The sequence below is a fragment of the Spermophilus citellus genome (assembly GCF_964194105.1).
Source record: "Spermophilus citellus genome assembly, chromosome: X".
In the NCBI taxonomy this organism is placed as follows: Eukaryota; Metazoa; Chordata; class Mammalia; order Rodentia; family Sciuridae; genus Spermophilus; species Spermophilus citellus.
This window is the reverse complement of record NC_138190.1, coordinates 146,823,672-146,843,404: the sequence shown is the minus strand read 5'-3', so window position 1 is coordinate 146,843,404 and position 19,733 is coordinate 146,823,672. Positions and strand designations below refer to the sequence as shown.

General features: G+C 49.6%; 2 protein-coding genes across 8 annotated transcripts in view; one reads left to right on the top strand and one right to left on the bottom strand.

The window, feature by feature from the left end:
* The first annotated feature begins 566 nt into the window (after nucleotides 1–566).
* CCNQ (cyclin Q) lies at nucleotides 567–15,864 on the top strand. Of its 3 annotated transcripts, none has more exons than XM_081277880.1 (5): nucleotides 567–803; nucleotides 3,321–3,504; nucleotides 5,080–5,212; nucleotides 6,400–6,627; nucleotides 15,699–15,864. In XM_081277880.1, exons 1-5 carry the CDS (start codon nucleotides 686–688, stop codon nucleotides 15,834–15,836), a joined length of 801 nt encoding a protein of 266 aa, XP_081134006.1. In that variant the 5' UTR covers nucleotides 567–685; the 3' UTR covers nucleotides 15,837–15,864. The 3 variants fall into 3 exon arrangements, with proteins under 3 accessions (XP_081134006.1, XP_081134008.1, XP_081134007.1); XM_081277882.1 differs by lacking the exon at nucleotides 15,699–15,864 and adding an exon at nucleotides 10,271–10,746; XM_081277881.1 differs by lacking the exon at nucleotides 15,699–15,864 and adding an exon at nucleotides 10,211–10,746.
* Nucleotide 15,865: 1 nt separating this feature from the next.
* Nucleotides 15,866–19,733, bottom strand: part of ATP2B3 (ATPase plasma membrane Ca2+ transporting 3) — a 69,755-nt gene continuing 65,887 nt past the window's right edge. For 3 of the 5 annotated variants that reach the window (XM_081277868.1, XM_081277869.1, XM_081277872.1), the window contains one exon: nucleotides 15,866–19,249. In XM_081277868.1, coding sequence (XP_081133994.1) covers nucleotides 18,929–19,249 — 321 coding nt within the window. In that variant the 3' untranslated portion in view covers nucleotides 15,866–18,928. The remainder of the gene's footprint in view (nucleotides 19,250–19,733) is intronic. The other 2 variants (XM_081277873.1, XR_014020088.1) reach the window with 2 other exon arrangements.

The following is a 19,733-nucleotide window of genomic DNA, read 5'->3' as shown; positions in this document are numbered from 1 at the left end:
TGTTTGAACACTCTTGCAAATCTGGATCTGGGTTTTACAAACACTAACATCTCCCATTAGTGGCAGCTGCCTATTCAGACACAGACGCCTCAAAAGGCACGCCCATAAACGCCCTTAGCCGTGTTTGGCAGATGCTACAGCTCTCCTTGTCCTAAGCCATGCTGGGCCACTAGCCAGGGCGATGCCTTAGTCGGAACGCGGGGGCTGGCCGCTAGGGTGTGTGGAGGTGCCCTCCTACCCCAACCCTTATTCCGTGACCTCGCTGAGTCCTCGCTGAGTAGCACGGTCGGTTGCCGCTCCCTGGGACACAACTTGTGTTTCCCACAGGCAAAGCATGACTTTCCCAGGGGCGTGACTTGGACGCCTAAGTCCAGCAAGTGGAGTGTGGAGGGGGTGTGTCTCCAGGGGGCGGGGCGTGCGCCTCCCCCGACTGGGTGTATGGTGTCCGGAGGTGAGCAGGCGCGCAAGGAGGCCTCCAGGAGGTGTCGACCTCTGCGCCTGCGCCTGCGCTTGCGCACTTATCTGAATCGCCTTCCTTTGCGCAGCCGCGCTCACCTGAGGAGGCGTGCCGGGGCGGGGCCTACGGGGCGGGGCGGCCGCGCCCGCCGCGAGGACCCCCCCGGAGCCGGCCTCGGCGCGCCGGGGGCGCTTCTCCTTCCTCTGGGGGGTCGTGGGGCGGGGCCTCATGGAAACCGTTCGCCCCGAGAGCTGCGAAGGAGGGGCTGTGGCGCCTGGGGCCCAGGGGCGGCCAGCGCCGGAGGCAAGGGTGCACTTCCGAGTAACGAGGTTCATCATGGAGGCAGGTAACCGCCGCCAGGGAAAGGGCAGTTCCTGCATGGACGGGGCATGGAAACCGGGGTTCGCGGAGCTGTACAATCACAGCGCCCAGCCTGCAGGCCGTTGCTTCGCAGAGAAAGCGCGGCTGGGCCAAGGGAAGAGGCCAGGCCTTGCCAGCGTGACCCGCCTTAGCGGACGCTGGGAGGTCTGCTCAGGACTGAGGGCCTCTGCCTTTCCGGTCTGCCATGTGTACCAGGCATTGAGATGCGAGGGAGGCGCTGGTATCCCCCTTGCACAGAAGACCGCGCAGGCCCAAAGAGCGGATGTGGTTAGGGACTGGACTCCGGCGAGGCGGGGCAGAGTCTGAGAGCCCGCTACTCTGTAGTGTCCGGCACGCCTTCTGCCACGCCTTCCGCCACGCCTATCCCTGCATGCTAGAAGATTGGCACTTGGTCTCTAGGAGCCTTTTGCAGCATGCTTTTGGGCATCCACGATGCCGCTAGAGTTCTGAGTCTTGGCTAAATCTACCATAGTGCTGGGCAGCCAGCTTCCAGAGTGATGCAACTAAGCCACAGGGATTTCTATAGAAGTACTTTTTCTCTTTCAGTAATATCTTGTTAAGCTGGCTAATAATTATTTCCTTGACACTATGTGCACTTCTTGGAGCACAGGCTTGGGCACGTGTGCTTTCAAGTCAAGGTGGTCCAGACGGTCTAAGGAAATGGCCTTAGACCTGCTAATCCCAGTGATTTGTAAATTTACAAGAGTTGTAGAGTTTATTAAGGAAGGATGTGTTGCCCCTCCCCCTCCATCTGGCTACCTTCCATCTGCTCAGACGGTCAGGCTAGTAACACTACCTTATCTCGCATTTTCTGGAATAAGATCCCATGTAGGAATTATCTGATTTTTAGACCTTAACATACTTTTTAGGTGTTTTCGAAGGGCTGCTTTATAAGCATCGTATATACCATTGCCCTTTGTAGAAGCTACATACTGGTTCCCTGAAGATGTCCCTGTCCTAATCTCTGGGACATGTGAATGTCATATAGCAAAAGGGACTTCCGAGATGCAATTAAGGACCTTAAGATGGGGAGATTATCCTAGATTATTGTGGGTGGGCCTATTTTCACCACATCTGTCCATACAAAAGAGAAGCAGTGGGGGTCACAGAGGAGAAGGCCATATAGCAACCAAAGCAGTGTTAGAAGATGCTGTGTCACTAGCTTTAAATATGGAGGAAGGGGCCAGGAGCCAAGGAATGTAGGAGGCCCCTACAGCTAGAAAAGGCAAGGAAACAGTCTTTCCTGTATCTTCTAGAAGGAACCAACCCTGATGACACCTTGACTTGCCCCCTAAGTCTCATTTTTAACTCTGATCTCCAGGATAGGGAGAGCATAAGTGTATGTTTTCTCAGCCACTGAAATTAGTGGTTATTTGTTACAGTATCCGTAGACAGTATCTGCCTTCTTAGATAGAGAATGCTGAGAGCAGTCTGATTATTTACTGGTTGCTCTCCACCTTCATCTATTAACTTTCTCTTGTTAATCTGGTCATTGCAAATTGGTTTTGGTTTTGGGAACCAGCACATTAATTCCCTTTGGAACTGTTTAGAAGGTGAGAGGGGAGAGGCTAAGCCCTGACCCCTCCACTCCACTCCATCTGTGATTTTTTTTTAATATTTATTTTTTAGGTGTAGATGGACACAACACAATGCCTTTATTTTTATGTGGTGCTGAGGATCGAACCCGGGTCCCTCCCATGCTAGGCGAATGCTCTACCGCTAAGCCACAATCCCAGCCCCTTCATCTGTGATTTTTGAGTTCTGCTCACTTCTCAGTGAGTTGGACTCCTTCTCTGGTGCATGTCCATGGCCATAAATGTTGCTTTTTCTCTTCTCTGCCTGTGGTTGCTCTGATCAGTCACTCAGCTTGCTTTTCTGACCATATCTGTGGACTAGGAAACCAGTGGTGAGAGTAATGTTTAACTATAACACTGGAACGTCTAGCATTTTTTGATGCCCCCCCCAAGGGCTTTTACCTTCCGTCTTCCTAACAGGATTTTTGTTAGGTGGGTTGTGGGGTGAGTAACCTCCAGCTCAGTGCCTGCTTGGGTGAAAACAGACACACAACAGTCCTTGGTCCTTTCCAAGCTTCTGTGCAGAAGCCCATATGCCAGTTGGTAACTGAGCAACAGTCAGAACCTTTGCTTATTGAGTTGGTCCTACCCACACTATTGGTTTGCAGACCATAGTGTGGGTAGGACCTGGGGCTTTGTCAGAAGTGCACAGTCTTAGAGCCCCAGTCTTCCTGAAGGGGCATCTGCATTGCAGTCTCATCCCCAGCGTCTTTGCTAACCTTCTGGAGTCTGAGAATTCTGGGTACCCTGCAAGAGACCGAGCAGCAAGGAGTGGCAAGGCTAATCGTTCTTGGTCTTCTCTGCTTAGGGTGTGCACCCTTAGGGCCTATTCCAGCAGCTCCCTCACTTGAGCAGTGTGTGAATGAGCATTGGACTGAAGGATTCTCCTGCCTGCTTTCTCTCTGTAGGTGTCAAGCTAGGGATGCAGTCCATTCCCATTGCCACTGCTTGTACCATATACCATAAGTTCTTCTGCGAGATCAACCTGGATGCCTATGACCCTTATCTGGTTGCCATGTCTTCCATTTATTTGGCTGGCAAAGTGGAGGAGCAACACCTGCGTACTCGGGACATCATCAACGTGTCCAACAGGTACTGGTGTCCTAGTTGAGGTGTTTGGGAGGGCCTCCTGCTGTTCACCTGGCAGGGGCAGAAAATGCTTTCTTGAGCCTGCTGCCTAGGTACCAGCTTTCAGGCTCAGAAGGAAGCAATTGAATGGCTTGACTCAGTGTCTGAAGCACTAGCTGCAAAGGCAGGAAGGAGCCTGGGGTCAGGAGCCCAGGGGCCTCTGGGAGGGAAGCTTGGCCACATTATGGGAAGCCTCAAAAGCTAACCAGGGTGGAGGTAGGTTGAGCAGAAGGAGCTTGGAGAAGAATGTCAGAGAAGAGTTATCTGTTGTCCTGGACAGGACAGAGGGAGATGGCTGAGGGCAGAAGAGTATGGAAGAGAACCTTCCTGGTTGGATTGTGGGGCCCAGCAGACCTGAGTGGCCTGGAGGGGGGGATTATAGACCCAGCAGGGCAGTCATCATATTTAGGATATTTAGGTGGTGTGAGAACCTGCGTCCCAGTTGCCCAGGGGTCATGGGGGAGGTGGGTTGCACAGCTGGGCCAAGCAGTTGTATTGCTGCTGGGAAGGACACAGGGGCCTATCCATTTAGGCTGCACCAAGGCCCCCGGGGGCTGGGTGGCCAGGAGACAGACATGAAATTTATGGAAAGTTACTGACTAGCTGTGCGTCATGGGCCTTTCCAGGAACTGTAATTAATTAGGAAGAAAACTATTTTGTTCTTTTTTTAATAAACAGGTAACGGAAAAAGCACTCCCCACCCCCTAAGCCTGACAGGTTCACGCTGTACAGGGAGAGACTAAGATAAAAACAGGCACGAAGTGAGAGAGTGCGGCTGGAGTCCACCTATAATTGCATGGCCCCCAGCAGGGAGGAGCAGTAGAAGGGGAAATTGTGTGGAGCCCTAATTAGATGTGGGCACAGGGGGCCCAGGGTTCTGCAGGGATCGTGGAAAACGAGGGAGCAGTGAGGAAGGATGAGTCACTGGCAGAGAGTTCTGAGCATTTGAGTGTGAACTCTGTTCACGTACATCTTGGGGATCTTGCGTAGGTGGAAGCGTTGTGGACATACAGGGTGTAAATAAGGACAGAAAGATCTGGAAGAAAGGAAGAATAATCCAAGAAATATAAAAGTGAAATATGTTGCCTTTCAGAATACATTTTTCCTAGGCTGTTTATATGCATTCCTTGGGCCCTAAGAGCAAGCCTTGGGTGCTGTATCTTAGGTGAGGAAGAGTCTCCCCAATGCTATACTACCCAAGACTAGGCATGCTAAAGCTTCTGCTTCCTTTGGAGTCGTTGCACAAACCCAGTCTTAGCTCTTGATAATCTTGCTGAATGATGGCGGATGGCCCATTGGACTAAAACTCGGAGCCAGCTTCTTTCCTCAATGCCTACAGTTGCCATTGTGTACACTAGATGTGTAGATGAAGAGTCATTTTATAAAAACAAATAAAGTGACCCCATGTTAATATACTGGAAGAAACTGTAGGTTATGCTTGGACATTATATGACTTCAGTGCTTGGAACACTGGAAGCTGCCCCATTGCTTGGGAAACATGTCTCTTGCCACTGTAAGCATTGCAATTCCTCCACACAGGTACTTTAACCCAAGCAGTGAGCCCTTGGAGCTGGACTCCCGCTTCTGGGAGCTCCGAGACAGTATTGTGCAGTGTGAGCTCCTCATGCTGAGAGTTTTGCGCTTCCAGGTCTCCTTCCAGCATCCACACAAGGTACGTGCATGCTGGGGAAACTGACAACTATTTCTAGAGACTGTGAGGACTTTGTTCCATAGCCTGAAAGCATGTTTCTTCTAATGTCTGAGGGTATAGCAAGCGAAGAGCAGAAGGGAACCAGAGCTTCTGATTCCACACGCAGCAGTGGCTCAGCCAGCCTCCCTTACCCCAATCCTGGAATCTTCTGGGGCAGGTCTTATCTCAGCTGCCCCCTTTGTGCTTGCTCATCTGTGCCCACAGGCTGGGACTTGTGTGACTCTCGGAAACCATGTTGCAGCGCCCTCTACCCATCTAGATGGAGTGCTCACTAAGCCTCTGAGAAGGGCTGGTTTTATAAACCTGCCAAAGTCCCTTTTCCTGTGAGTTACTATAGCATCCAGCTCAGCTGTGCTTAGAAATCCATGAGGAAAGCCAAGTTGCTGGGCTGGGGATGTGGCAACCCCTTCCTCTTCCTCTAGGCAGATGAGAATCTCAGTAATATAGGTCACCCCTCCAGGATGTGTCTGGGTCATATGTGTGCTCAAGCTGCCTAAGTGCTTGCCATGGGGTTTAGGCTGGCCTCCCAACTGGGAGGTCATGGAGACATGGGAGTTGAGGCCAACACTGCTTTATGGTCTTGACACAAACTGGAGAAATGCAGTCTCTAGTCCCTAATCCTCCTGAAAGCGGCAGCCTCCTGAGACGCTGGGCACATAAAGTGCAGCGTCCTCTAGTCTGTAGGTAAAGGCACTGCTTGCTAGAGCACTGGGCCCCAGATGATTTCTCATGGTGGATTGAGCAGGGTCCTGGGATCGAGGGTGTTGCTGTGGGGATGGCATTCAAGAATGGCCTGAATAAGTTCCTCCAGAGCTATGTCTGGAGAATGAGAGTGGCCAGGCATGTGGAGACAGGGGTGCGGTGAGTTGGTTCTAGAGCATGCCCAGTACATTCCAGCATGGTGGGAGGGTGGACTGGGAGATGAGGTCAGAGAAGGAAGCAGTGCTTGGTGACCAGCAGAAGGCTTTGGGGCTTTTCCTAAATGACATGATGTCATTGGAAAGTTTAAGCAGTGAGGTGGAATGATTTGGAATGATTATGACTGCTTATGGAGAGAGGGTGAAGGGACCACAGTGCAGCGATGAAGAGTTGGGTTATGGGGGGCCGAAGCCCTAAAGGCAGACTGGCTGATGTCTGTGTCTTTACAGTACTTGCTCCATTACCTGATTTCCCTCAAGAACTGGCTGAATCGTTACAGCTGGCAACGGACCCCCATCTCCGTCACGGCCTGGGCCCTGCTGCGTGACAGCTACCACGGGGGACTGTGTCTCCGGTTCCGGGCTCAGCACCTAGCTGTGGCAGTGCTCTACCTGGCTCTGCAGGTCTATGGAGTTGAGGTACCTGCTGAGTCTGAGGCTGAGAAGCCATGGTGGCAGGTGAGGTAGCCACTCAGTGTGTTGAACTGTGCCCCCTTTTCAGAAGTCCTTCTAACTGGGCATTCACCCATTTTCTTTCTGTTAATTGTCCTTGATGAAAGACATGGGCCACTTGGAATTTTTTTTTTTTTTTTGATACTGGGGATTGAACTCAGGGGCACTCGACCCCTGAGCCACATCCCCAGTCCTATTTTGTATTTTTATTTAGAGACAGGGTCTCACTGAGTTGCTTAGTGCCTCGCTGTTGCTGAGGCTGGCTTTGAACTCGTGATCCTTCTGCTTCAGCCTCCCGAGCTGCTGGGATTACAGGCATGTGCTGCTGCGCCCAGCCACTTGGTAACATTGAAGCTTAAAAATACCCTGTTATAATCATCTTCCCTTTGGCACTCTTGCTATTTGGTGACAGATCATTTGAATGAACATGGCCTTAGTTGCAGTCTTGGGCCAGACACACCCTTAAGATCATGTTGGGGTAAGAGCACCTGTGTGGACAGAAGTACTGCTTCACGTGTGGTCTTCTCAGGGAGTTTCACGTAACAGGGATATAGTGGCCTTGCTCCGTTGGAATCAGATGGCAGCAGATGGGGCTACCACTTCCTGGCCCTGCTCTCTGAGGACATCTGGTGGGCATGGTCATCCTGTCCCTTGACTGCTGGATCTGCAGTGCCCTCCCTTGCTTCCCATTGTGCTGGCCCTCCTCCATTTTGCTTTCTTTCTACTCTGTCTTCACTAGTTATAAACTTCACTTGATGTACCAGCACCACCTCCATATCTCATGCTCAGCCCTGCCAAGAGGAGTACCGGCTGCCCTGGCCCAGCATAGCCAGGAAGTGGCCCTATCACAGGGCTGTTTTCTGGGCATTGCACTCACCCAGTAATTGCTCAGCCTGGAAAGCAGTTGCCATTTTTGGGATGGCAGACACATGTTCACCCAGCTCTTCTTAAAAGTCTGTCACACTTGACTTCACCTTTTCTGGATGGCTCAGAGCTGCATACACCAGGAGCTTCCAGAATCCACACCACTTTGGGCTGGTGAAGTGTGAGTTGCCTTGGGATGAGCTGCTCCCGGTGAGGCCCCGGCTGCATGGGTGCATGGAAGCTCACGTCTGATATTTGAAACATTTTTCCTCCTCATGTGCTCTTAGCTGCTACTTTTTTCCATGATTGCTTCTGTTACTTGTTGGCCATGGGTTCAGCATAAGAGCCTTCCCTATGGGAAGCCAGCCTGTACTGTGTGTGCCAAGGCTATGTGCCAACAAGATGAGTGGGGATGGCAGTAGGCTCAGAAATGCCTCAGGCTATCACACAATGTTGCTGAAAGTTCCGTAGCCAGAGCCACACCCAGGCCATCCATGCTTAGGAAGTTGATGTCTCCCACAGGTGGAGTCAAGCCACTAGGTCTTTTTGGTTCCAGAGGCCAATAGTGTCTCACCACTGGACTTGGAGATGTGATCAGATGGTCTAGGTTTTGTCACCTACCCTTGACTGTTTTCTTAATTTGTGGTGACAAACACATAAGATAAAATGTACTATCTTCACTTTTTTTTTGAGGGGGTGGTGTACTAGGGATTGAACCCAGGGGCATGCTGCCACTGAACTATATTCCCCAGTCCTTTTTATTTTTATTTTGAGACAGGGTCTGTCCGAGTTGCTGAGGCCATCCTGGAACTTGCCATCCTCCTGCCTCAGCCTCCTGATTCTCTGGGATTACAGGCATGCTCCACCATGCCCAGCCCTTTGTCATTTTTAAATGCAGTTCAGTGATATTAATCACATTAACATAGCTGTGAAACTGTTACCACTAACCACCTCCAGAACTCTTTGATGCAAAAGGGAAAACCTGTCGCCGTTAAACAGTAACTCCTCGTTCCTTCTCTCCAGCCCCTGGCACACATCATTCTACTGTCTTTAGATTTGACTGCTCTAGTGATCTCCTATGTATGGAATCGTACAATATTTGTATTGTGACTGGCTCATTTCACTGAGTATCATCAGGTCCTCAAAGGTCATCCATGTTGAAGTATGTGTCAGGTTGGATAATATTCCATTGTAGGGATGGACCACATTGTATTTATCCATTCATCTACTGATGCATACTTGAGTAGCTTCCACATTTTGGCCTTGGATACTTTTTAATAGTCATCTGTCAGGAGTGCATGGGTAGCAGAGCCTAACAAGCAAGCCTGTATTTCTCAATACGGAACCCAGGGTGGCAGCTGTGCTTCCTAAGCCAGGGCCTAGAACATTTCCAGGTCACTGTCTCCCATCTGAGGTTGTAGGCCCTAGGATATGGAGGGGCCTACCTTTGGGGGTTTTGAAAAGTGTGGACTCAGGTCCAGTTTTTTCCTTGATTCAGCCTAAGGCCTTGACCTTCTTAGTATCTTGGTTCCCCAGTGCAGGATGACTGTGGCATCCTACCAGGTTGCTTTGCTTTTTAACTTCCCTTGCAGTTAGGGATCCCTCAGAGCACCCTCAGGCTTGATTTGCTGGGAGAGTGTGCACTGAGTACTGTCACCCAGGAAGCTCACTTGGTCCCTTGTGTTTAGGATTTTTACTGGGGTTGGTCTTGGAGGAACCCTTGTGGCTGACCTGGATGGTTCAGGCACCAGCCACCCCAAAGTCCATCTAGTTCCATGTGGCCCAAGGCCCCCACCTGCATCAAGGCATCAGCATAGATTACCTGGCTTGGGTCCTAAAACCCTGGTGAACCAGACATATTCATCAGGCAGGATGTTCAAGGGCCTTAGAGGTCATCCTCTAGGAGCCAGGCAGGACCCAGACTCAACTTTGGGAGGTTCAGGCTTTGGGCTTGTAAGTTTGTTCTATACTGTGTCTCCCCCTTAGTTTCGGTCCCTTAAGGATTATCCTCAGTCTTGGGAGCACTCCTGTGCATTCAATCTGGATGTCTGTTCTAGTTGTTCCTCAGGGCCTGCTTAGGCTGGGGGTAGGGTCCAAGTTACTTAGTCTACCTGTTTTTGGAAATAAGACTTCTACCCTTTCCTCTTGCCAACATCCTTGGAGACCCTTGATTTAAGAAAGACCCAGATAGGAGGGAGGAGCCTATGCTCTGGGCCCAGTTCTGTCTCCACCCCTGTGGGTGATCTCGGCCAAGTCCTTTATCATGCTCAGGTTGAATGATCTATAAGGCCTCTTCCATCTGGAATGTTCTTTGCTTTGTATAGTCTTTGATCAGCCTCAGTAGGCTGGAGCTTAACTGGTTGACAGGAGAGTCACCATGGTCTGTTTTTTTTTGTTTTGTTGTTTTCCTTTTTTGTTTGGTTTTGGTATTGAGGACTGAACCCAGGGATGCACTATCACTGAACTTCATCTTGAGCCCTTTTATTTATTTATTTTTAAACTTTTAAACAGAGTCTTGCTAAGTTGCCCAAGCTGTAATCCTGCCTCAGCCCATGGCGGCACTAGGAGAGCATGCGCTACTGTGCCTGGCAAGCCACCATCATCTGGATAGCCAAGTCCCCATGTCCCCTGCCCTGACCGGGAAATGCCCTTCTGTGATAGTGGATGGTGCCTTGCTTAACACAGAGGGAGTCTAATTGGAGCCTGTTTTCCTTCTCCTTTCTAGGTGTTTAGTGACGACCTTACCAAGCCAATCATTGATAATATTGTGTCTGATCTCATTCAGATTTATACCATGGACACAGAGATCCCCTAAGGCCCTGGCCCAGGCCTGCCCAAAGAGAAGCCCAGGATGGTCGGCTGCCTGGGGACGGTGCCACCACGTCGCTGTGACGGCCGGTCCCCAGAGGACCAGCTGGGAGGACTGGTTGTGCTGCTGGAGATGGGCTGGTGAAGGCGATGACATGCTGCCGCTCTGACTGTCCCCAGCAGCCGCGGTCCAGATGATGCTGGGAAGTGCACCTCCAGCGGGCAGGCTGGGAGTGCACAGTGTGCTGCAGCCCTGGGGTGGCTGCAGCTGCTTTTGTCCTTTGAGAGGACTCTTAACTGCAGTTGAGATGTGATATCACTGGCAGGAAAGTTGAAGAAGAGATGAGACTGTACCCTATGGATTTTGTAAAGCCAGATTTATAGAAAGTATGAATGTGCAACATAGATGGAATTTTATTTTGTGTAATAAAAGATGATGCAAATCAACAGAGACCTTGTCTTTGCTCTGCACCTGTGCTGTCCTCAGGGGCTCATGGGGGTTGGCAGAAACTTGATTTTCCCTTGACATGCTCCCCAGACAGAGTGCCCCTTGTGCTCCAGGGTGCACTGGAACCCTGCAGCCTGGGAGCTGGCCCACTCGGGCTGAGAGCACAACCCATCTTTGGGGAGGGTCACTGGTATTCAGGAAAACCAGACGTGATCCCAGTGTAGCGGGAAGTCCTAAGGTAATATTTATGTTGAGATAGCCAGTCTAGAAGGGGAGTCTGAAGAGATGCCAAGGCGTGGCACCCCTGTGACTCCCCACTCAAGTCCTTTCTTCAGAAAGGCTAGCTTTTGGATTTGTGAGCAACCCGCCCAGCACTTGCTCCCGCAGTCCCCCATTGGGCTGGATGCATGTTGAGCACGTGGTGGCTGCTTCCCCACATTTGCCAAGTTGTTACCATAGGGGAGTAGGATCTGGTACCCACAGGCGTCTAAGCCCTGGGAATGCCTGGAGTCATACATGGGGCTCCAGGTGAGAGCTTCCTGTTAGCTGGGCTGTACTCATCCCTGGTGGGAGGCAAAGGGAATGGTTGCATAGTAGTGGTAGGTCAGCCAAGGAACTTGCTTAGCTTTACAGAGTAACACCATGTTATCTGTCCCCAGGGTGAGGAAGCTGAGCAAATGTCATAGCCCTCCTCAGTGGGCTGACCTGGCGTCTGTTTGAGACCAAGTGGTCATGCTACAATGTTTATCGAGCAGCTGCTGTGTACCATCTCAGCTAAGAAAGCAGGGGAAACTCCTTGCCCATCTTTTAGTGTAGAAGAGGAAATTGCTAAGGAACAACTCTCCTGAGTGCTTTGGGGCACAGTGTAGTTGCTCACCACACAGGCTTTTGAGGCAATCTTTCTGGATTCTTCCAAATACAAATGTGGCCTCCTTTGTCACCAAGCCTTGTGCTGAGAGAGCCTCAAGAGGCATGTGTGAGAGGGTGAGGCCTCTAACTTTCCTTCTGGGTGTGCTAACAATGATGAGCCTGACAGGAGTCCTGTACTTCTGTCAGAATGGAAGAAGATCCATCTGCCACCAATTTAGAGATGTACCACTGACCTGTTTGGGAGGCACAGACAGCTTTTCAGGTGAGCCAGAAAAGGGGAGAGGAGGTGTGCACACTGAAACCCACTGCCTCTGCTGGCTGCCCAGGACTCTGGCCAGGTGTCCTGGACAGTGACTTCCAAAGTTGTATCCTCATCCCCATCTCTCCTTTTCTCATTGCACCCTGGCTTCTTAAGATGCTGGGCTCTTTGCAGTTGGCTTCCTTTGTTGCCCCTGCCCTTTGCCTTCATGTATTTTTTGTTTTTCCTTAGTCTTTAGACTTGGATGAGAGGTTGCTCCAGACGGGTCTGGTGGTACTTTCTCTGGGCTCTGCTGTCCCTAGAATACCTTTTTCCCACTGTGTAATTTCTGCATCTGTCCAGTGTGACTGGAGCCCCTGGAAGGTAGTGGCAATAGCCTAGACCCAGGGCCCAGGGCAGGGGTTCTGAGCACTGAGGGGAGGAGGACAGCCCAGGTGGCAAACCTTCAAGGATAGACCAGGGCTCCAGACTGTCCTTTCTGCCTTCTATTTGCCAAGCACCTTGCCTGTCCATTGATGGTGCACTGCCCTTGGCCAATACTTATTGCTGACTTATATGGGCCTCACAGACACATCAAAAGTATAGGCCCAGGCTGCCTTGATGGAGTCCAAAACTTGAGGGGACCCCAAGGAATTAAAAGCCTCTCCGAAGGTCTAGCCCTCCCCTATGGACTGAGAGGGCTGGATGATGGAGTATACCCAGACCCCCTAGAAAGCTCTCTCTACTTCTGTTCCAGTTTTTCTCCCCTCTTCTCAGTCCTTCCCCAGGGCATATCATGAGGAAGCTGATGGTTGAATTAAGCTCCTCGGAAGATGGGGGAGCATCCTCCCACCCCCAGCTGAGAGTACCACACTGCACCAGGAGTGCTCAGCCTCAAAATACTTCATATTTTCTTTCATAATAATTGAGTATTAGCAAGTTCCTCTCTCTCTGTGGAACTCACTGAATTGTGTCCCTCAAAAAAACCTGTCCATGTCCCACACCTGAAATTCCCAGTTTCCATTCTGTAAATTGAGGCTGTAGCAAATAATCTGTTTCCTATTGTATTTGCTTGTTCCACCTATTGCTGGATGTGGCAGTGGACATCTGTAATCCCAGCAGCTTGGGAGGCTAAGGCAGGAGGATCTCAAGTTCAAGGCCAGCCTGAGAAATTTAACAAGACCCTAAGTAACTTAGTAAGACCCTGTGTCAAAATTTTAAAAAAGAAGCCAGGCAAGGTTGTGCACACCTGTAATCCTAGCAATTTGGGAGGCTGAGGCAGGAGGATCACAAGTTCAAGTCTGGCCTCAGCAACTTAGTGAGACCCTGTCTCAAAAAAATGCAAAGGGCTGGGGTGTAGCTCAGTGGTAGAATGCCCCTGGGTTCAATCCCCAGTATAGAAAGAAAGAAGAAGGAAGGAAGGGAGAAGGAAGGAAAGAAAGAAAATGCCTTTTCCATAGCTTGTGTGCCCATTATACTGCTCTGGGGACATGCTGGCCTTGATTGGTGCTACTGGTCACATCAGCTCAGTGCTTGTCACTTTGCCTGTCTGTTTTTCCTGAAATGATATTCAGCTAGTGTCTGTCAGTGCTGGTGGGACAGTGTGGTTCAGGCCTTTTTCTTTCTTTCTTTCTTTCTTTTTTTTTTTTTTTTTTTTTTTGAGACAGAGTTTTGCTAAGTTGCCCAGGCTAGCCTCCAATTTGCTATCTTCCTGTCTCGGCCTCCCTAGTGGCTGGGTTTACAGGCATGCACTACCATGCCCAGTACATGAGGCCTTTTTCTATGCATGGTAAAATTAAAGTAATTGTTTGCTTATTTTTCCTATTACCAAGGCTTTTGCAAATAATAATAATAATAATAATAATAATAATAGAGATTAAAGATGCACAGCCTTCTATTTCCTCTATTTTGGGTTTCAAAAGGCCGGCAATGAGAGATTCAGATAAAATATTCTAGAATCTGAAGCTTCTAGGAGTTTTCTTTTTGCAGAGTATATCTTAATTACTGTAAAGTGATCAATGGCTGAGTCTTACTTGACCTATAAATCCAGTGGAAAGAGGAGGAGGGCAACCAAGTGTTGGTAGAGACTTGGCCCATCTCTTCCTTCCTGGCTATGACTCACTGAATTGTGTCCCTCAAAAAACCTGTCCATGTCCCACACCTGAAATTCACAAATCTGACCTTATTTAGAAATAGGGTCTTTGCATATGTAATGAAATTAAGATGAGGTCATTAGGGTGGGCACTAATCCAAGGACTGGTATCCTTAGAAGAGATAAGTCCACATGAAGACACAAGCAGAGGTTGGAATGATGCCTCTACCAGCCAAGGAACACCAAGTATTGCTGGCAATACCAGAAGCTAGGCAAAAGGTCTGGAACAGATTGTCCCTGAGAGCCCTCAGAAGGAGCTTGGCCTTGCCAACACTTTGACCTTGGACATCAGGCCTCTAGAACTGTGACAGGATAAATTTCTATTTTTTTCCTTGCCACCCAGTTTGTAGAAATTGGCTACGGCAGCCCCAAAACACTTCAGGCAGCCCTCCCCCAGACCCTCAGGGCTCCTTTGCAGTAGTGCTTTCTTGCCCCAAGCCATTTGGCTAAGTACCGAGTTTTCCCGGTGGAAACCTGTGGGAAAGAGAAGTCAGACACAAATTCCCAATTCTTTGGGGAGGAGTATGTCTGTCCAGATGGTGCCAGCTGTCTTGATATGGAGTTTGGCCAATCTAGACTTTCTTATCTGCATGGTTCAATATGTACTTGCATAGCAATAAAACAAGGGTGTTCTGCTATTTGTCTTTTTGCCTGCTGTAGAAACACAGACTCTGGTGGTTGGAGGGAGCTTGGAAGCCATTTTTTCTCTTTTCTTGGCTGCTGCCCTGCAAAATGTGTCCTCTGGTGCTGCCAAGTCTAAAACGGAGATGTGTGGAGCTGGGAAATAGAAACATAGCGAAATGGGATAAGGGAGTCTTAGCACTGTTGCTACAGTGGTGACTTGGAATTGTGGGTTATAGAACTGTTTGCCTGGCTCTTCCTGGCCTAAAGAGAACACTATGAAGCACAGATGTCCATGTGCACTGGTATTCAGAGGGAGTTGAGGAGCGCAGGAATGAGGCATGTGGAGTAAATGCATGAGTGAAATGAGGACTTTCCTTTCATGGCTTCTGGGTAAAGAGGAAGTCTATGACTGGAATCCTTGTGCACTGCTGATGGGAATGTAAAATGGCACAGCTGCTGCAAATAGAATGGAAAGCAAGGTCTAAGAGAGTAATGTGTATACCCAGTTCCACAACAGCATTATTTATAATGCTCAAAAGCTTGAAGCAACTTAAGTGTCCATCCATGAATGGATAAATAAAATGTGGTCTGTCCATACATTGGACTATTATCTAGCCTTGAAAAGGAAGGGGATTCTGACACATGCTTCAACATGGATGACCCTTGAGAACATGATGCTCAGTGAAATGAGCCAGTAACAAAAGGGCAAATATTGTATGATTCTACTTCCACGAGAGGCTTTAGATGAGAGTCTTATAGCCAAATTCATAGACAAACAATAGGACGGTGGGTGCTAGAGGCTGGGGAGGAGGAATTGGGACTTGTTTGATGATGTGAGGGAAGATGAACAGGTGTGGAGATGGATGGTGGATGTTTACACAATACTATGGAAGTGCTCAAAGCCACTGACCTGTGTGCTTAAAAAATGGTTTAAGGGCTGGGGTATGGCTCAGTGGCAGAGCACTCACATAGCATGTATGAGACCCTGGGTTCTATCCCTGGAACTAGAAAAGAAGTCAAGATGGTCAAGCCAGTTAGAAGTTCCCACAGGTAGAACACCTCTCATCCCATAGGTGGACCGGCTGCTTCTTGACAAGGACCCCACAGGACAGCAAGCATACCTGGGGAGAGATGCCACACCCGCAGCTTCTGCTCTGGCCCAGTCACGTGAACATACCTCTGCTTCCACCGAGAGAGAATTCAGCAAATAATAAATCACACACGTTGCCCAGACCAGGATTGTAGGAGCCTTTCATTTTTTTTATACACAGAAATTTTGGTCTATTCTTTAAATTAGGAAAAATTCCACTACAGACATAAAATTATTATGCATCTGTGGTCTTCCTCAATAAGATATTTTTGTTTATCTTTATAACAGGCAGATAAAAATGTAAAACATATTTATTAACTGAACACAGTTGACCAAGCCATTCCATATAATATAATGCTTTAGAAAGAGGGGCTTCCCTCAGCCTGAAGACTGTACAAGAATCAGAGCAAAAGATGCAAGCTCACAGTGCCCCTTTCCTGAACCCCACAGCCCAGCGCAAAGGCAACCGAGGGACCACACAGTCAACATTTACATCAGGCAACTTTACACAGCAGCAGTGAGGGTTTGCTTTTTAATATATAGTGGCCATTTGCTCTACCAATGTGTCTACAACAGAGGATGAAAAGAAGCCCATGAGTGTGGCCATATACAGCTGACCTTCTTCAACCAAAACGCTTCAAATTTTATTTCTTGTTGAAGAACACAAAGACCCTCAACAAATTGAGTTGCCCTTTTTTGTTGTGGTGGTTTGAACAAGGACATCGGGAACAATTTACAAATGAGTAACATTCTCAATGTGCCCTTTAGAAAAAAGGGATGGCTTTAAGGTATCCGCAGCTGGCATTGGAAAGTGGGATTTGCTCTTCTAACTGAAATTCTTTTGCCCGAGATTTGACTACTCCTGCTCAGGGGTGACATGGCATTAATGTGAAGGCTGGGGCAGAGCATGTTTTCTTTTGGATTTGCATGGATGCTGGGGAGGTGAGGCAAGGCCACCACTGGGCTTCCAGTACAGGATGGGGGTGTGACAGGCCCAGCTCCCTGGGGAGCTCCATTTATTCTCATTGTACACCCGTTGGCTTCCACCTGTGTCCCGGATGCTGAGCCCTAAGCAATAGGCTTATGTGGGGTCTGTGGTGAGACCCCAGTTACCTCCCTGTGATGGGTGACACCCGTGAGTTCAGAAGGTAAAGGAACCTCATGGGTAAAGTGCTGCCCATTTCACTGGTGTCACTGTGGGTGTCCACACTTGGAACCTGGAGGCACAAGGGGGTGTTGGCCTTCTATGGGAAAGGGGCGCATCTGTCCCAGACATCAGGAGCCTCTCACTCCTGCGTTCCCTGCATTTTCCTCTTGGGTTATCGCTCTTTAGGGGAATACGAGGCTTGGTGTGCTGGGTGCCTGCATTTGCCAGGAGAGACGCTTGGGGAACCCATCTCAGGAACCCCAGGCCCAGCTCTCCTGGCCTGCTGACCAGCCCTGCCTGCCTGGATGGTCCCGAGCCCTGCCTGCCCCTTGTTCAACCACTATGGCCCCAGTTGAATCACTGGCATGATGAGACTGACAGCAATACTGACAAAATGCCATTGCTCCAAGAGGCTTTGCTTCTCTAATGTTGCTGGAAGTAGCAGCGACACAAATCCATGCCTTTGTGGGTTATGTTTATCTTTTGGATGAGAAGACCAGGGTTGGGAGAGTGCTCTGGCAGGGGGGCACTACCCGTGCTGCAGCAGACACTGAGACACTGAGGCGGGCCAGTGAGTGCTTCCTGGCATTTGCCAAAACACAGAGTGGGAGCCCAGGCAGTGGCGTCAAGGGTGATGGGGTCTGGATGGTTTCCCTCAAGTCAGCTTCTTGAGTTTTTTTGTTTGGTTTGGTGCTGGGTCTTGTCATGCTAGGCCATCGCTCTGCCACTGAGCCATACCTCCAGCCCAGCTTCTTAGGTTTTGATGATCCCTCTTCTTCAGATGTTTTCTGTTGGACTCTGGTCTTGCATTGGGGGCCATCACTCTCTGCTCTTCCAGGGCTTCTCCCAAGGACTCTGGGTCCACCCATTGCATTAGACGGGTCAGGGGCTGTAGAACCCACAGCTCACACACAGTGCTTCATGCTCTTGAAGTAGGAGTTAGACAAAGAAAACCATCAGCCAGAATAAAGGATTTGGAATTAGAATCAAAACCAAAGGAAGCCAAAACAAAAATTCCCCTTCCACCTACTGGAGGGGGGCCATTCTCATCAATACTTTGGTATTTTCCTTTTAAATAAAAAATCCCATTGAAAGGTTTTTCTCCTCTATAGGCAGGGGTCTCAAAGTGCAAATGTTCCAATTGTAAGGCCTCCAGGCCTCGAGCATCCCTCCCCAGACTTCCTCCTTGGGAATCTCGGCAGGGCTAGGAAGGAGAAGCAGTGGGGTGGGGGTGGGGTCATGAGGGGCCAGGAGTTAGGGAAGAAAAGATATTAACTGAGAACATATTCTTGCAGCCTAGTTCCCTGAAAAAAAAAACCTTGCTACATTCAGTAATGAAATTTCAAAAGGAAAACGCTTAATAAGAGGAATGGAAATATCATGCCAATAGTTCCTTATTCTTTAGATATGCATCTTGTCATATATATGTATATGCATATAGACACACACATACATATGTACGCACAAGCACACGCAGGGACTGCAGATGGGTCTAGTGTACTCAGAATGAGTTGCTTTGCAGTTGCAGGTACACTTGCAGGCGGCTCCCTCCGGTGGCCTGTCTGGGCAGTGGCACCCTTCCTGACCCTGCAGAGCGCTGGCCTTTTTTGGTGGGGGTGTGCAGATCTGATTGCTTGCTAGTGGGTGCAATGAAGCTCCCAATAAACCAAAACCAGCCCCTGCCCCCACCTCACAGCCAAAATGGCGAACACATGGTGAAATTGTAGTGTTCTTTAAAAAGGATTGGTAGAAAAAAAGTGGGGAGCACAGCTGTTCTTGCTCTCTCCTTTCTCCTTCTTCCCATCTAGGTGAAGAACCTTCCCCCTCCTCCTCCACTTGCCCATCTACTCCCTCCTTCTCCTCTTCCTCTGTCCCAGATGGAAGGCCTGACGGACTGCACCTTACTGGATGGATTTGGCTTCTTATAAGAATATTCTTCAGCCACCTTAGTCGTTTCCCTCTTTGGCAGGTGTGTGGGCTCCCCCCCCCCCCCGTGTGTGTGTGCATGACTGTGTGCGTGTGACTGCATGTGAGTCCAAGTGTGCATGTGCCGAGAGAAGTTCTGGTTAGAGGGACGTCTCCACGCTGTGGAGCGGGCTCCCGGGCCTGGAAGAGAATGCTGAAGAGGTAGCTGACTTGGTGACATGCGTGGCCAGGTAGATGCCGCTGTCTATGGCGTTGTTGTTCTGGTTGGGGGCCGGGGGTGGGGGTGCTCGCAGGCGCTCCTCATTCTCGTCCACATCTGTGTCATCGATGAGCGGGATGTTGTGGGTGTAGTCATTGATCAGAAACTCGGGCGTTGCCATGAAGTTGTGGATGGAGCTCTTGGATTCCGGTTTCTCTAGGCCTTCATAGAGTGAGCTACGGAAGGCTTTCACCACCCGGATCTGGAGTGGGAGGTGGAGGGAAAGGCAGAGGTGGGAGCAGGGAGGGGGGAAAGGAAAGGAAACAATTAATGGCTGGCTGGTGCTGCCAAGTTCTGCCCACATCAATGGCTGGGGGTCATCACATGATAAATGTTCATCCATGGGGGGTGGGGGCTGACACAGAATGGGGCTGGCATTGTGGAAAGGGCTTGCAGGTCTGGGCCTTGGTCTTAAGTGATCTCCATGCAGGAAACATGGCTGACCTGGGCAGATGTTCTAGAACACTTTGCTCTTGATCTAGGAGCAGGACTAGTTTAGGTGGCTCCTGGGGTCTGTCCAGTCTGAATTTCAATTTGGTAGTAAAGAATGATTTTTAAAAGGGAGACTTCTGGAGAGTGGGCTCTCTACTGTGTTACCTGAAAGAATTAAATACTTTCTGATAAGAGAGAGATCCCAGCCTATGTGCTTTGCTGGCCTTTCTGGAATGGCTCTCCCTCATAAGCTT

What these genes read in the sequence shown, in the direction of transcription:
- CCNQ (XM_081277880.1), top strand. Translation starts at nt 686, where the DNA reads ATGGAAACCGTTCGCCCCGAGAGCTGCGAAGGAGGGGCTGTGGCGCCT. An exon ending in GAGGTTCATCATGGAGGCAG is followed by an intron (nt 804 to 3,320) that starts GTAACCGCCGCC and finishes TTCTCTCTGTAG; the next exon opens with GTGTCAAGCTAGGGATGCAG. An exon ending in CTGAGAAGCCATGGTGGCAG is followed by an intron (nt 6,628 to 15,698) that starts GTGAGGTAGCCA and finishes CTCATCCCATAG; the next exon opens with GTGGACCGGCTGCTTCTTGA.